General features: G+C 49.1%; 1 protein-coding gene across 7 annotated transcripts in view; it reads left to right on the top strand.

The window, feature by feature from the left end:
- The window catches only part of PSTPIP1 (proline-serine-threonine phosphatase interacting protein 1), a 45,575-nt gene that overhangs the window by 18,982 nt on the left and 9,545 nt on the right, over nt 1-17,048 (top strand). For 4 of the 7 annotated variants that reach the window (XR_004974076.1, XM_036350010.1, XM_036349960.1 and 1 more), the window contains 7 exons: nt 3,280-3,380; nt 4,326-4,400; nt 10,953-10,987; nt 11,216-11,322; nt 13,770-13,832; nt 14,465-14,563; nt 15,520-15,663. Coding sequence is in view for 6 of the 7 variants with exons in the window: in XM_036349960.1 (XP_036205853.1) it covers nt 3,280-3,380; nt 4,326-4,400; nt 10,953-10,987; nt 11,216-11,322; nt 13,770-13,832; nt 14,465-14,563; nt 15,520-15,663 (624 nt within the window). In the remaining variant the exon portion in view is untranslated. Of the gene's footprint in view, nt 1-3,279; nt 3,381-4,325; nt 4,401-10,952; nt 10,988-11,215; nt 11,323-13,769; nt 13,833-14,464; nt 14,564-15,519; nt 15,664-16,578; nt 16,659-17,048 lie in introns of all 7 variants that reach the window. The other 3 variants (XM_036349970.1, XM_036349987.1, XM_036349998.1) reach the window with 2 other exon arrangements.

Genomic DNA, 17,048 nt, shown 5'->3' with positions numbered 1-17,048 from the left:
GGTATTGGCACAAGAACAGACATATAGATCAATGGAATAGAATAGAGAACCCAGAAATCGACCCAGGCTACTATGCTTAATTAATATTTGACAAAGGAGGCATGAACATACAATGGAGTCAAGACAGTCTCTTCAATAAATGGTGTTGGGAAAATTGGGCAGATACATGCAAAAAGATGAAAGTAGACCACCAACTCACACCATACACAAAAATAAACTCAAAATGGATAAAGGACTTAAACATAAGACGGGAAACCACAAACAGAGGAATCCACAGGCAGCAAAATCTCAGAAATATGCTGAAGCAATTTCTTCACTGATACTGTTCCTAGGGCAATGGAAACTAAAGAGAAAATAAACAAATGGGACCACATAAAAATAAAAAACTTTTGCACAGCAAAAGAAACCATCAACAAAACAACAAGAAAGCCCACTGCATGTGAGAACATATTTGCCAATGTTATCATCGATAAGCGTTTAATCTCCAAAATTTACAGGGAACTCATACAACTTAACAAAAGGAAGATAAACAACCCAATCAAAAAATGGGCAACATACCTAAATAGATACTTTTCAAAAGAAGACAGAAGGAAGGCCAAAAGACATATGAAAACATGCTCAAAGTCACTAATCATCCAACAGATGCAAATCAAAATGACAATGAGGTACCATCTCACACCTGTCAGAATGGCTATCATCAACAAATCAACAAATGACAAGTGCTGGTGAGGATGAGGAGAAAAAGGAACCCTCGTGCACTGCTGGTAGGAATGCAGACTGGTGCAGCCACTGTGGAGAACAGTATGGAGTTTCCTTAAAAAACTAAAAATGGAACTTCCATTTGACCCAGTGATCCCACTTCTAGAATATTTCCCAAGAAACTAGAAACACCAATCAGAAAGGATATATGCACCCCTATGCTCAATTCACCATAACTAAGATTTGGAAACAGCCTAAGTGCCCATCAGCAGATGAGTGGATTAAAAAACAGTGGTACATCTACACAATGGAATACTATGCTGCAGTTAAAAAGAAGTTCTTACCATTTGCAACAGCATGGATGGAACTGGAGAGCATTATGCTGAGAGTGAAATAAGCTAGTAAGAGAAAGATAAATATCACACGATCTCACTCATTTGTGGAATATAATGAACAACATAAACTGATGAACAAAAACAGATCCAGAGACAGAGAAGCATCAATCAGACCATCAAACCTTAGAGGGGAAGTAGGGGAGGGTGGGGGTAAGGGGGAGAGATCAACCAAAGGATGTGTATGCATACATATAAGCCTAACCAATGGACACAGACAACAGAGTGGTGAGGGCATGGTGGGGGGATATGAGGGGGGAAAATGGGGTGATAAAGACACATATGTAATACCTTAATCAATAAAGAAATTTTTTTATTTTTTTTAAATATATTTTATTGATTTTTCACAGAGAGGAAGGGAGAGAGATAGAAAGTTAGAAACATCGATGAGAGAGAAACATCGATCAGCTGCCTCCTGCACATCTCCCACTGGGGATGTGCTCGCAACCCAGGTACATGCCCTTGACCAGAATCAAACCTGGGACCTTTCAGTCCGCAGGCCGACACTCTATCCACTGAGCCAAACCGGTTTCGGCCTTAATCAATAAAGAAATTTTTTTAAAAAAAGGATAGCCCTAGCCATTTTGGTTCAGTGGATAGAGCATCAGCCCATAAACTGACGGGTCCCGGGTTTGATTCTGGTCAAGGACACATACCTCAGTTGTAGGCTCCATCCCCGACCTTGGTTGGGGCATGTGCAGGAGGCAACCAATCAATGTGTCTCTCTCACACTGGTGTTTCTCTCTCTGTCTCCCCCCCCCTCCCTTCCACTCTCTTTAAAAATCAATGGAAAACTATCCTCAGGTGAGGATTAACAATAAATAAACAAACAAACAAACAAACAAACAAACAAACAATTGAATCTAAAATCAAAATAAATGAACAAAGAGTCTAATGGATAAAATAAACTGATGAATAAAATAGAATCAGAGGCATAGAAATGTGGAATCGAGTAATGAATCTCTGAGGGAAGGGGGAAGGGTAGTGTGAAGAGATTAACCAAAGGACTTATATGCAAATATGCATTACCCAAGGACACAGACAATAGGGTAGTCAAGGCCTGGGGTAAGGTGGAATCTGGGTGGAAGAGAGCAACAAGGAGGGGAATAAAGGGCAGGATATCTGTAATACTCTCAACAATAAAACATATATATATAATATGAATGGATGTTGGGGCCAGAGACATAAAAGCCTCTGTTTTCAGTATGACATTTCATCACCTCCTCCCCTGGCAGTCAGTGAGCTTTGAGGGGGCAGCCTGACCCCAAGACCCACTCCCTAGACCTAGAGATGTCTTAGGAGAACTTCTGTCCCTTCCTAGTCCTTGAGTATAACCTCCCTCCCCAACTTCCTACACCAGAAGTTCAGAGTCCACTCCAGGGATGAGAAAAGAGAATTAGATGGCTCAGAAACAGTCACCAAATGCTGGGTGGGAGGTAAAATAGGACCTGTGTCTTGAATTCTCCAAGACGCACTTCCTCAACTGCCCTGGTTAAGAGGTGGACCTGGGGCGAACCAGCTTTTGTGCCAAATGTGCTAGGTGTGCTAGATGTGCCCTACGTGTCCTAGATGTATGAAATGTCCTACCTGTGTTCTAAATGTGTGTTGGTGTGCCCAGTCCTGACTTAAGTCACCTTCAGAGCCTACCTTACTTGGTGGGCATGAGAGGATTACCTGAGCCCACACAGACAGCCCATATAGTGCAGAGACCATATAGTGTAGAGGTTAAGAGCATGGACTTGACCCAGATGACTTTCAAGCTGTGTCACCCTGGGCACATTTCACCCATCTGTGACTCAGTTTTCAAAAACAGCTGAGATAATAGGGTTATTAAAACAATGACAGGAGCGAGCAGTGCAGGGGACCCTGTAAAGGCTGTCATCATGGGGCCTTGGTAATGGCTCTTCCCATGGCTGTCCTGCATTAGGGAGTTGTTGCCTCCTGGACTGTAAGCTCTGATTCCAGGTAGGTCTCACTTACGTACCTGGTATCTTTACATGTGGAGTACTGGGGAGAGGTGGGGCCTTCTGTGTGCCTGTGTGAAGCCAGGTCCTGAATCTTAAGAGCTTTTGAATGAGGAAGATAGGGGGCAGAAGGGGAGGTGGTCAGAGGAGTACTTGCCAGGCTATGCTCTCCACCCAGCACTGTCTAGTATGGCCCTCTCACATCCCTGTGTTCTGTATGACAGTGCAGGGACTTCACAGCCCACACAGGCTACGAGATGCTGCTGCAGCGGCTGCTGGATGGCAGGAAGATGTGCAAGGACATGGAAGAGCTTCTGAGGCAGAGGTGAGCACCAACAGGGTCGGCAAGGGTAGGTGTAGGAAGGAGGCTACCCTCCACCTAGTTCTGGAAAATGACTGAGGCTGCCCAACCCAGCCAACCTGCTGTCAGGAAGAGGGTGGTGGGGATAAAGAAGGTGAAGAGATTAGCCAAACATATAAGTATAGCCCATGGACACAGACAACAGTGTGGTGAAGGCCAAGGTGGGTAAAGGTGGGTGAAGGTGGGCAAAGGATGGGGGAAGTGGGGGACATCTGTGATAGTGTCAACAATAAAAATATAAAAGTAAAAAAAGAAAGAAAATGACAACCATTTTTTCCTGATATTGAAAATATGAGTACATAAAAAAATATTCAAAAAGTTGGACCATTTCTCTTAAAACGTATTGCCTTTTCCTATATTATGTTATAACATATTTTATACATAAAGTTATTTTCCTTACAAAAAAAACAAAGTCATGACTGTGGCTTTCCTGTGTTTCCCCAGATGTGGGCCTTCCCCAAGTGGGAAAATAATACCAAGACTCTTCAGATGTCCCTGTATTTGGCCAAACTTTATTTAGAATGGGTGTGGGGAACCTTTTTTCTGCCAAAGGCCATTTGGATATTTATAACATTATTTGTAGGCCATACAAAATTATCAACTTAAAATTATATTGCTATGAAAAAAACTTCTAGATTTATTGAATTCTGACTCCTGCCTGCGGTTGTCTTGGCAGGGCCAGACCAAATGATATGGCCTGCAGGCTGGACGCTCCTCACCCCTGATTTGGAGAAAGTGCTGGGGGCTTAACTTTCTGAAGGAGGAGCCTGGAAAACCAACCTGCTCCCAGATGCTAAGAGGGTGGTTTCTCCGGTCCTGTCGCAGACTTTTGAGGGATCTGCAGACATTTGAGGGAGCCATGGCCAACAGAACTGGAGGAGATGCAATGCCCATGCTTTGTTCTTGCAGGGCCCAAGCAGAGGAGCGGTACGGGAAGGAGCTGGTACAGATCGCCCGGAAAGCAGGTGGCCAGACAGAGATCAAGTAAGAGGTCCCAGAGCCTGGGCTTCCTCCTCCATTACCAGGCACTTTCTGGGCATTTAGATAGGGTTTAGGGTGGACTGGGCATGGCCAGGAAGGGTCTGGGTGGCTCCCAGGGCAGGGATGGACAGCTCTCTTGGGTATTGAGAGGTCAGATTCTGTGTATGGGAGAAAATCCAGTGGTCTGGGTGGTGGGAAGGTCCTGGGCAGGAGGGCAGGGGTCATGTGTCCTCAGGCACTTGCAGCATAGCCATACAACCTCCCCCAAAGTCCTAGAGCCCTGAGGGGCGGGTGACAGGCCTTCCATGAGCTGCTGAGTCCCTTACAGTGTTGGCTCAGTCTAGGCTGCAAGGTGAGGACACCAGCTCCTCACCCACAAGCTGTGTAATCATGGTCTGGTCACTGACATTCTCTGTGCCTGTTTCCTTATCAGTGAGTCAGGATAATAATGCAACCTTCCTCAAAAGATTAAAGGAGTCCAGGGGCTCAGTTTAGGCCTAGTTATCAGGAGAGGCAATAAAGGCAGCTGCTGGGGTGAAGCAGCCAGGCTTTTTGAGCCTTGAAACCTGGGTCTCTGTGTGCAGAGAGCTGGGCAGAGGAGCAGATGGGGAGAGAGTGATAATTTGAGAGTGGCTGAAGGAGAACTTTCTAACAGTGGAGGGGCTACCTTGGGAAAATGTGAACTCTTCTCCAGGGTGAGGACTGAGCCAGCCTGAAAGACAAAACACTGGACTCTAAGTTCTAAAAGGGCTCTGATGAGTCCTTCTCCTACCCAGGAGCCCCAAGACCTGACCTTAGCCTGCAGCTGCCATAGCAACCCCTGCTCCTGGAAATCAAGCCTATGAGTGCCTGGCTCTGCTCAAGGAAAGTGACCCCAAAACCTGTCAGCTCCAAAGCCATTTCAGTGCCCTGAACACTCTCTAGTCTAGGTCTTCTAAAGATCTAGGGGACCCTGGCTGGTTCCTGCTTCCCACCTGGATCCAGAAAAATCATGGGAAAACCTAAAGGAAGATTTTAAAATGTTATGAACCAGAGGAGATAAATGCTCAGTTTGTGCATTGGACCAAAAAATCATGAATGCAAAGAAAGAATTCATGAGCTCTAGTCCTCACTCAGCTTTTGTGAATTGTGTGGCTATGAGCAAGTTGCTTAACCTCTCTGAGTTTGGTTCTCATCTGCCCAATCCAGGGGACTATTGTGAAGATCAACAGGAACATGGGCTGAGGGTCTTCCAGGGGCAGGGCCGAGGTTGGAAACAGGATGGGCACAGAGGAGGGCTGAGGACATGGTGATGAATGAATGGAATCTCTTGGGGCCCTTCTTTGTCCCAGTTAGGGAAGCATGACCAGGAAGGAGTCCCTGCCTACCTCCTGGCTTCCTAGGCCAGCTGTAAAAGGAAAACTTTCCCAGAAAAAGAGGAGTTGGAAGGGTGCTCCAGGCAGGGTCATGATGGGAGCCCAGGCTAAGGAACTGTGAGTCACAGGGGACTTAAAACAGGAAGAAGAAGCCACTAAGGAGGAGCATAAAATGAAAGTGGAGCCAGGGTGGGCAGTGGGAAGGATGGAGAGGTACACAATATCTTGTCTGGGTTTTAGAACTATGAAGTGGCCAGGGCTATGTTCTGGGCAGCCCTGATCTCCTGTGTGGTCATAGGAGGCTGAGTAGGGCAAGGTCTGCCCTGCCCTATTTAATGTGAGAACCTGGGGTGGCCATTCCCACTCTGAGTCCTGGGTTCTAGACTATGAAACGGATCAGTCACTTTCAAGATTTGCTCTGGGCAGTCACAATGTTGAGCAGAGAGCAGCAGCCCATGGGAATGTCTAATAAATATGGGGTCTTAACAATTTCACAGGCTGTTCAATAAGTCAGATAATTGGGGTCATCCTGCTTAGTTTGGGGCTGAGAGGCCTGACTGGGCAGCCTCAACCATTTCTTTGGGACCCAGCCCCTCTCTGAACCAGAATGCTGGAAACTGTGAGCCCCTGGAGGGGGAGCCTTCCTCCAACATGGGAGCCCCAGGCTGGGGCAAGGAATAGAGTCTGGGTCTGCCTTGTTGCCCACCGGGAGGAGCTGGAGCCTAGGCTGGGTATGCTGAACCTGCAGCAGGAGAGACAGAAACAAAACCTGCAGGGGCCTTTACAGCTCAACCATGGAGGGTCCAGAGCAGGCCAGGAGTAGTGTGTGCAAACCAGCACTGCCTCCAACTCCCTATCAACCTGCGCCGACCAGAGGAGCAGGGCACAGCAGGGTGGAATAGGGAGGACTAGGGAGGAAACACCCTGGGAAATGTAGAAATGGAGGGGAGGTGTCTTTCTGCCAAAGGACTGACATGGACAAAAGCTGGAGGTGGGAAAGTGCAAGGCACATTCAGAGGCAGGAATGGAATAATCTCAGCTCACTGGCTGCCTCCCTTAGAGCCATGCCCCATGCAGCTCCCAGCACACAATAGGTTCTTAATAAGTATTGCTGTTGAGTCCCATGGCATATACCAGGGTTAGTGAGACCATTCCATTATTCCTTTCTCTAACTATGAACCAAGTACCCATACCCATCCATTTATTCAGCAAACATGTATGGAGCACCTACTATGAATTTCCCCACACTAAGTCAGGGGGATTCAAAATTTTAAAAATAAATAAAATAAAGGGCCCCACCATCCTGAAGCCAGAGTCTAGTACACTGAGGGTGATTTCATCTTCCCTCCCTTTAGAACCCTCTAATGCCTATCACCTCCAGGAAATTCTCCCAGACACTCTAGCTTTGCCTAACTATCAGGGTCTTGGATTTGATCAGATCACCCCATTCCCACACCAACCTGGAGGGCTCTTTGTGGAAAGAGTGAATGACAGCCTGGGTCACTTCTGTGTTGTGGACATTTGTGGAAGTATATTTGTGGTTAGCCCCTCTGGGAAAGGTGGCTTGACTATTTAGCTTGGGGGATGGCACCTCCTCCTGTAGAGGGAGCCCTTAGCCTCCACATGGCCAAGATCCCCAGGTCCCACAAGATGCTCATTCTCAGTCCCTTGGAGGGCAGGCAGAGGGCAGGGGATGCACAGGTTTGGTGGAGGCAAACAGACAACAAAGCAGGAAGTTAAGTGACCCCAGAAATAGCCCAGCGAGAGCCAAAAGGGCAGAGCTGATTGGCCTCCCTCGCCTCTGCTGCCGGAAGATGAAGCATTTCTGCATCAGCCTTGCCCTCAGACTGGCCAGAAACCTCACTGGGGTCTGGAGGATCAACCACATACATTAAAGGGAGGTTATTCCTGTCTTCAAATGATTTTTCTCATTCACCTCCTTCGCATATTAAATCAGCAAACATCCACTGGGCAATGGAGAATGCACAAATAAGACTTGGTCCCCACACTCAAGAGATCCCATAAGCCCTTTCAATGCATTTTAAAGACAACATTAGGAAGGCAGAGGACTCTATCACTATTGCTTCTAGCCCTGCAGAAAGCTCACCTGGACTCTTCCTTCCAACTGCCAGGCCTTTACTCTGACTGTTGACCCCTATCTCTTCCCTCTCCAGTGTACCTGCACTTTGAGCTTTGGCTGAAATATCACCTCCCCCCAAAAGCTGCACCTCCTCCCCCACTTGCTCATCCTGGGTGCTGGGCATGTGCTTCCAGAAGCTGCAAAGGGCAGGGATTCAGGAAATGAAAAAGAATCAAGGTGGGCAGGGTTGGAGCCAATTTCCTTGTAAGCCTCTCTGTGGTTACCTCAAGCAAGGACAGCTCCTGAAGGAGGATGGACTTACACCATTACATTCCCACATCACTCCCACCTGTCATAGCCTAAAATGCTGTGGTTTTCCTATCAGGAGAGGGTTTTGTTGTTGCTGTTGTTTCCATAATTTCTCTTCCTCTGAGCTCAGAGAATGAAGATATCACTAAGGATGTTGGAGGGAGACAAGCGGGCCCTGTTACCAGAAGGGGTCCTCTGACACCAACTCACTTCAGGCCCAGCCTCCAGCACAGGGAGGTGAGAGGAGCCACTCCTATCAGCTGGGAGGCAGCAGCCTCCTGGTGAGCCGGTGGGCAGTGGGTAGGGAGGCCAAAGCAGGGGCCTGAGGTGGGTCATGCCACATGGTGGAAACGTTACAAAAGACAATATTTATATTGGAAATGTAGGCTGTGTTTGAGCATAGAATTTCAGGCTGAACATCCTGAGAGCCAAGTCAAAAGGGGCATCTGGATGAGATATACACAAGGATAGCAGTGACTAATAGCAGAGGGCAGAGGTCTGCCCGGGGTTCCTGCCCTTGACATGCAAAGAAGACACAATAGAGGAGAGTTCAAGATCTTGGAAACAGTTTTTCTGAATGGCAAAGGGGAAGAACCTGGGGATGATAGAAAAGCTAAGAGAAACTATCTTTGCTGGGTCTCGTGGGGCAGAGAAAGACTTCAAATGGTCCCCAAATCCTCTACAAGAGTTTAAGGCCATTCCCCTGATGAGAGTTATGAGGATTGAATAATTTAGGCCAGCAGCTCTCACATTTGAATGGACATCAGCAGTACCTGAGGCTTAATACAGTATTCTGGGCCCCATTGTGAGTTTCTATTTCAGGACTGGGGTGGAGCCTGAGGATCTGCATTTCCAACAAACCTCCAGATAATGTTGATGCTGCCAATGTGCAAATTACACTTTGAAATTCACTTAGTTTAGGGCTAGGGGTCTGGCATTGAGTGGACCCCCCACAGTTCTCTAGGCTCGGATCCCTGTGGGTCCTGCCAGGGTGCTGCATCTGCTTGGCCTCAGTTTCCCTGACTGTCCAATGGGATGAAGGAGTCCCCTGGAAGCCTGCCTTGCATGGATTGCTAGGAGATGCCGGCAAGAGGGCAGGAGCCCTGGGGTGTCCTGGGCAGATGTTGTATGGCCATGTGGCCACCAGCGGACCTGCGCATTGCTCTGCAGAAAGGCTGGGCCAAGGGCAGCTGCCAGATGCATCCAGGACAGAACATGTCCCTGTTGCCTCTGCATGACCCCAATAAGCCTGGACATTCTCTGGCCTCAGTTTCCCTATCTGCTTCCACTCACTGTGGCTCCTCAAGCATCCTGGTGAGGGGAAAGCCACAGTGGATTTTGCCTCCTTGATTAAGAGGCTACAAACACAGGCAGAGAATTTTACCCCTGGGAATGAACAAACTCTTACATGGAACACTGGAGATATAGCTCAGGCTAGGTTCAGGGGCCTGGGTGACCCCCAGAACTGGGGGGTGTGCAGTTGTGGACTCAGGAAAGGGCTGCACAATATCTGGATCCCAACAGAGATGCTTTGTACATATAAATTCATTTAATCCTCACAATAATCCTGTTTGTGTTATTATTATCCCCATTTTACAAAAGGGGAACTGAGACACAAAGAGTATAATTAACTTGTCCAAGGTTACACAGAGCCTGGACTGAACCCAGGTTGGCTGGCTCTAGCATCTGCATGTGGGAATCCAGAACAGGAGCTCCTATCCAGGGCCTGCTGGGTTCCTATGCTGGGATTCCAAATCACCTCTCCTGCACAAAACAGGGAACTCACCCCTCTGAAAGCTGATGGGCACTCTGCCCACCCACGCTGTTTCTGACCCAAAGAGCACTCTGCCTCATGGTGCCACATTATCTATCAGCCGACAGAACTTAGTCCTGGCTGGGCTCCAACATCTTTGCTTAGGCCTCAACTTGGTTCATGGTTCTGTGTACAAGCCCCCTCGGCAAGGTTGCCAGGTAAAATACAGTATTCCCAGTTAAGTTTGGATTTCAGATAAATAACAAGAGCTTTTTAAATGTAAGTACGTTCAAATATTTAATGGGGAATACATACTAAAAATGTATTAGTTGTTTGATCTAAGTCCAAATTTAATTGTAGTCCTGTATTTTTATTTGTTCCATCAGGCAACCCCTACCCTCTGGTGTCTTCCCCTACCTTCCATGCCAGGTGCCAGCCTCTTCCCTTCCTGCTCTCCCTGCTGCCCACCCTGCTGCCTTATGACTCCTTCTTCTGGTTTCTCTCAGGCACCTCAGGTTCAGCACACCATAAAGTAAACTCCTTATCTTCCCTCCTGGGTCCCCCTCAGAGGTGTCACCAGTGTCCACCAAGCCACCCCAGCCAGGGGCCAGAAATAGTCTCCCACTGTTCTCATCTGCACATCCTGTTCTCCCTGATGCCCTCCCCACATTTCTCTCCTCCTTCACCCCTTCCCTGCTTGCCCCCTCCCATCCAGCTTCCTCCAAAATATCCTCCAGGCCACCTGCCTAAATCCAGGTCTAAACCCTGCCTCCTCCTACCTCAGCCAGGAGAGGGGCTCCAAGGAGGGAGGAAAGGGGCCCTGAGGACATGCAGAAGCCAGGAGCATTCTGCCCCAGTGGGGAGATTTGATTGCTTTATAATTTCCAAAGAAAAAGGTTTGCCTTCTAGAAATCCCAGCTCCCTTGGGTCTATCTAGGTCAGTGTATGTGAGTGAGTGACCTAGGGCCTTCCCACCAAAATAAAGTTTCTGGGGTTTGGTGGGACTTCAGGTTCCACTGCATTATCCTCCTGCTGACCCTGGCCTCTCTTTTTTGCAGCTCCCTTAGGGCCTCATTTGACTCCCTGAAGCAGCGTAAGTCACAATTGTCTTCTACTCCAGGCTGTAGGGTAAAAGGGCCTTCTGGGAACATAGACAGAGGTGGATGGATTCTGGCCAGGAGAGGAGTTTAGGCTGCACACAAGTCTGTGGGACTAACGGAGGATTTGGGATGACAGAAACTAACTTAGGTGGGATGAATGTGTATGTGGCTGACACCCATCAGTCTGATGTGGGAGACCAATGTCTATACTCTGCCCTCAGAAATGGAAGACATTGGCAACTCCCACATGCAGCTGGCCCTGGCCCTGCGTGAGGAGCTCCGCAGCCTTGAGGACTTCCGAGAGAGGCAGAAGGAGCAGAGAAAAAAGGTGAAGCAGGTGCTGGGGTGTTCCTCCATCACCAAGACCCCAAGTGGGAGGTGGCCATCTTCACTCTGGAGGTGGGAGGAGATGGACCCTAGGTCAGTGTATGTGAGTGAGTGACCTAGGGCCTTCCCACCAAAATAAAGTCCCTGGGGCCAACGGTCCCATGGAGTATGGGGGCAGTACCCCAGGTTTGGGGGTGAGGGTGATTTGAAGTAAAAAGGGAAGGGCTCAGCTCACAGGCCTAGGAGCCCCCCTGGGGGTCCTTCCCTGAGCCATCAGAAAGAGGAGAAGACATCAGTCTTGTTGACCATCCTATCACAGCAGACTGTAGAGGGACAGTGACAGCTTGGAATTATCCAAAGAAAGAAAACTAAATTGGGGAGTCACCAAAGACTGGTCCTGAGCCCAAGGATCCAAGCTGTTTTTCTGGGAGAAAAGCAGACCTGGAACCAGTCACTGGCCACTCTGCAGTGCTGCCCAAGGCTGAGGGGGGAAACATAGCCTGTTGGTATTAGGGGGTGTTACGCTTACTTCAGCATCCACAATACTTCTCACCCAGGTGTAAGGCATGGCTATTTCTAGATGGAAGAACTGCATGGAAAGGAAGTGAGGCTCTCTCATGGGAAGTGTGCAAGCAGAGGTTGAAGGCTATGTGTCAGAAAAGCTGCAGTGGTGGGGTGGGAGGTGGGCTTGGTGATCTCTGTGACCCAGAGTCCCCTCCCAAAACCTGAGACTGATTGGCTGAGTATATGGCCTGCTGGGAGGACAAGTGAGGACACATGCTCAGACTCTAGGGTCTTAGTGATAAGGGTATTGCTCTGGACAGGGAGGGAGACATCAGCACACAGAAATATTTCTTACTTGGAGAGAAAGGATTCTTGTGAAATATACAAAAAAAATGAAAATGGAAACGTCCATACAACTGAGCTGTAAAGGAGAAAAAGGTGTCAGCTTATTGTTGGGGCTAGGCTGGGCTTTGGTGTCCTCACCCAGCTACTTCCCCTCTCTGTGCCTCAGTTTTCTTCTTGCAGGATGGGACATTTATGCCCACTGCCTAAGCTTTGGGTATCCATCCCAGACCAGGTCCCCATTAGTCTTCACAGATAGGGCACCAGCTCTAATTATTGGCTCTGGCCACAGAAATTCAATGTGGCTGCCCTCCCTGTCTACCCATCTGGCCAGGTAGGGTCTCAGACTTTTGGGATTCTAAATTTGGGTTCCTGAGCAGACAGTGGGTCCCCAAAGCTAGCTCCAGAAGCCTGTGCTACCTTGAGATGCTGGAACAGGTGACTTTTTGGAGAGGGGACTTGCCTGTAGAGCATGCAGAGCACTTGCTGTGACAGTGAGGCCCCAGGCTGGCTACTTTAAGCTCTCCTGTGGCCAGAAGGTCTACATGTTTGCAAAAGCTGTTTTGGACAGACCAACACCTTCCCTAGATCGGCCAGAACCTCCACAAGTTGAGAGCTGTGATATAGTGTTAGGGGAAGCCTGCCTGGGCATATGTGTGCACATGCTTGGGCATGTGTGTATGTGGGCCTGTATGTGTGTGTGTGTGTGTGTGTGGGTTTGTAGGCACACATGTGTGCACACCTATGAGCATGTTCGTGTGCCTCAGTGTATTTGTATGTGACCAGGTGCTTGCCTGAGATCTCTCCACTGGCACATGCCCTACTGTGACCTCAGACACAAAATGGCTCCAGCCCCAACATAAGGGTCATTTCATTTCTGATTCTTCTCACAGCTTATTCCAATTCTCTGTCTAGGCTGAGTTTTGTCTTCTCTATTTGAACAAGCTGCCTGGGAGGAGAGTTGAAGGTGCAATGGCCTGTGTACCTGCGTGTGGCCATGACTAAGTGTGAATAGGCCTGTATAAGGGGAACATAGGAGTGTGCTTGTGTATACTTGTGAATGGTGTCTATGGGCACTCTGTGAGTGTGTATGTGAAGGCCTGTGTATGCAAGTAGGAGCAGTGGGAGCAATGGAGCAGTGAGAGCAGTAGGATCATGGGGGCCTTTTAGTGTGTACTTCTGCATGTGTGTCATGTGGAACTAACGTGTGTACACAGTGTGTGACAGCTGTGAGTGGGTGCAGAGGCTTGTGAGGACTCTGTGTATGTGTGTGTGTGTGTGTGTATGTGTATGTATGTATACACATGTAAGTTGGATATTCTCCAGCTACAGACCAAGTCCTGGCTGGAGTCTGCAGCCAATGAGAGGACACGGTGGACATACACCTGTCCTGGGCTTCTCTAGCTTTCTGTTCTGAGCAGTAATTGTAAAAGAACAGGCAATAGGAGAGGAGGACATCTTGTCACTATGCCTTTCAGAGCTGGGAGAGGGGGAAAAGTGCTACACCTCATCCCAGGGGAGCCCCATCCTCTTGGCCTAGGGGACTGTTCATAGGCCACAGCCTCCCCCTCCCCCCCACTAAGAGCTTCATGTCCCCTGCAGTACGAGGCTGTCATGGACCGTGTTCAGAAGAGCAAGCTGTCACTCTATAAGAAGGTCATGGAGGTGGGTGCAAGGCTCTTGGGCCGTGAAGGATGCAGAGCCCAAAGTGTGGACCCCAGGAGACCTAGGATGGGCACCTGGGAGAAGGCTTGCCTCAGATCTTTATCCAGGAACATCCATGTGTTCGGGGCTGCACTGGGTACCAAAGCCCCACATGGATCAGCCCTGGCACTGTTCATGGGAGACTCTTGACTGATAGGAAGGTGGTCAGTATCAAACAGTGGCCCACAGTGTGATCCATGCTGTCAGCTGTAGACTCCAAGGGTGGAGGGAGAAGGGACCCCTGAGCTGTGTCTCTTAGGATACTGGGTGAGGAGAAAAAGGTTCCATGAAAGGGGATAGCATGTGCAGAGGCTATTAGTATCATGAGGATGCAAGGTATTTTCAGGGACTTACTGGTGGTTTAATATGATCTCCCCTCTGAAAAGGCTGGGGCCTTGGGCAGGGCTACAATGTCCCCAGTGGGTAGAGGTATGGGAACAAGACTCCCTCTCCCTCTTATTCTGGACCTTCAGATCCCTGTCCCTGGGGAGGAGGCCCCCTCTCCATTCATAGCCCCTAACAGGAAGAAGGGAGACTGGGCTCAGAGAGCCTCACTCTGGGCCCCCGCAAGTCACACCCTTGTACATGTCCAGTCCAAGAAGACATATGAGCAGAAGTGCCGGGACGCAGATGACGCCGAGCAGGCCTTCGAGCGTATTAGCATCAGCGGCCAACAGAAACAGGTGGAAAAGGTTTGTGGGGCCACTGAGGCCATATGTTGTCTCCCAGAGTTGGGGCAGGGTAAGTAAGGCAGGGAAGGGGTACAGTAGGACCCCACCCCAACCAGGCAAGGTCTGCATATGGAACATACTAGCTTCCCACCCCTCTCTGAACTTCACATTCTCATCTGTAAAATGGGTTTCCTAGAATCTTGGGGCATGAATTTACAGGGTCAGCTTGATCCCCTTTTGCCATCTCCTGGCTACACCCAAGGACCAATTCCTCAAAGCAAGCCCTCTGCAGCCCAGGCCCAGAGATCACAGGGCAATGAGAGCAGATGCTAACTCTCACATAACCCTTGGAGAGGGGCACAGTGGGCCCATGTCACAGAAAGAAAACTAAGGCCCAGTGATGGTGAGTGGATTGTCCAAGGTCTCAGTGCCAGGAAGCAACAGAGAAAGGATCCAAACCTAAGTCATCCTGAGCCCAAACTCATGATTACTCTGGTCTCTGGGCCAGAGTGGGGGTAGCAGAGCTACCAGAGCCCAAGAACACCTTTTGCCCATTGCATATACAGGAAAACTGAGGCCCAGAGAGGGCAGGAGGTTGGGGGTGAATTTGGGGGCAGCAAGTTGGGAACCAGAGCCTAAGTCCCAACCAGTAGATTCAGCACTGGCCACATGGAGCCTCAGGTCCTGACTCCTGATTTATATTTCTCTTTCTAGGTCCTGATATCTAGTTTTCATGGGCTGCAAGTTTCTGTTTTTACTTCTTTTTTATTAAAACCTTTTTTATTGTAGTCCTTTGTGGGGTGAAGCTGGAGTAAATGATGGAACTTGTTCACAAGTTGGCTCCTGAGTGTCCCCTGGGTGGTCAGGGAGGGTTGTGACAGAGGCACTTCAGTCACCCAGGAGGCTGGGAGTCCTAAGCTGGGTCTGGGTAGTCTCCAGAACAGAGGCTCAGCACTGTTTTTCCTTTGCCTCCTCAGAGCCAGAACAAAGCCAAGCAGTGCAAGGACTCAGCCATGGAGGCAGGTAGGTGGCCCACCTGCCTCCTTAGACCTAGGCGGTGGATTGGACAGACCTTCCCAACACTGCACACTTTCCTACCCTGGGGATGTACAAACTCACAGGTGACTACAGTGTCATAAGTCATCACTCTCACTTCCATACTTACGCAAGTAAAATAAAAATATTCATGTTCTCTCATTTGCCAAGACTATTCTTGGTGCTTTAACTAATTTGCACAACAATCCTATGAGGTGACTGATATTATTATTATTATCCCCTTTTTTAACAGATGAGGCACAGAGAGGTTAAATAACTTGCCCAAGGTCACGGAGTCAATAGTGGTGTTGACTACATTCCAACCAAAGTCATCGGGGTCTAGAGTACAGGACTTTCACAGTCACCATCATGGCAGACAGACCCACTCAAATCTCTCTTCTCTCTCTCTCTCTCTCTCTCTCTCTCTCTCTCTCTCTCTCTCTCACACACACACACACACACACACACACACACACACACACACTGCCTTCTCTGGGTCTGTCTCCTCTGTCTTTCACCTGATGCCAAAAACCCAATACCACTTGTCTCTACCAGCATACCTCTTAGGTCAGAAATTTCACCCTGCTTCCTTCTCCTGAAAAGGGTCTCCCTTCTGCTCTGCCTCTCCATGGCCAAGCCTGCTGAGTCCCCAGCCCAACAGCTACCATACTCCTCCCTACTCTCCTTCAGTACTGCCCTCAGTTTCTCATCTGGAAAGTGAGAGGGTGGGACCCAGGAATGGCAAAACATCTGGACTCTGGCTTTGGATATATGGGCTCCGCTCCAGACTTGGGCAATTCAGAGCACAACAGAGTCACCCCAAAAGGGGCAGTACCATAGTGGGTGGCCCTGACAAGTGCCCAAATGAGGTACCAGCAGCCAGGGCAGGTTTGTCTGGGGAAGAGGGCACTCTGAGCAGGAGCATTGCAGGAACCAAGGGGCGAGCAGTGGAAGCAGGTGTCTAGGCTGTTGGCCTCCCTGAGGGCCACTTGTGTTTCTAGAGCGGGTGTACAGACAGAACATTGAGCATCTGGAGAAGGTACGAGGCGAGTGGGAGCAGGAACATCAAACCACCTGTGAGGTGAGTTACACTGGGCCTCAGTTTCCCCAGCTACAAAATAGGAAAGACATTCGTCCCTGCTCCAGCCACTTCATGGGGGGAAATAAGGCAGTGGGGTGGGGGAAAAGCCTTATTCCTTCATTCATTCACTCATGCATTCACTCTCCAGTCCCCTGCTGGGTCCCTAACCCAGGGAGCTCACTGCCTAGCTTTATGTACTGGCTCCCTTTGTTTCAGGCAGGCATCCTTCATCCCTTTTTGTTGAAGCCAAAACTGAGACCCAGACAAAACCCATAGCTTCCTTGGGCCCCTCAGGACTGCTCCTCTCATGACATCTTCCTGGGGCCTTTCCAGTGTGTGGTAGGGCTTGGAAAGAGGGTGGAGGCAGGAACTCCACAAGGAACACAACCT

This window comes from Myotis myotis, unplaced genomic scaffold, assembly GCF_014108235.1.
Source record: "Myotis myotis isolate mMyoMyo1 unplaced genomic scaffold, mMyoMyo1.p scaffold_m19_p_1, whole genome shotgun sequence".
NCBI lineage: Eukaryota > Metazoa > Chordata > Mammalia > Chiroptera > Vespertilionidae > Myotis > Myotis myotis.
This window is presented reverse-complemented; position numbering and strand designations above follow the sequence as displayed.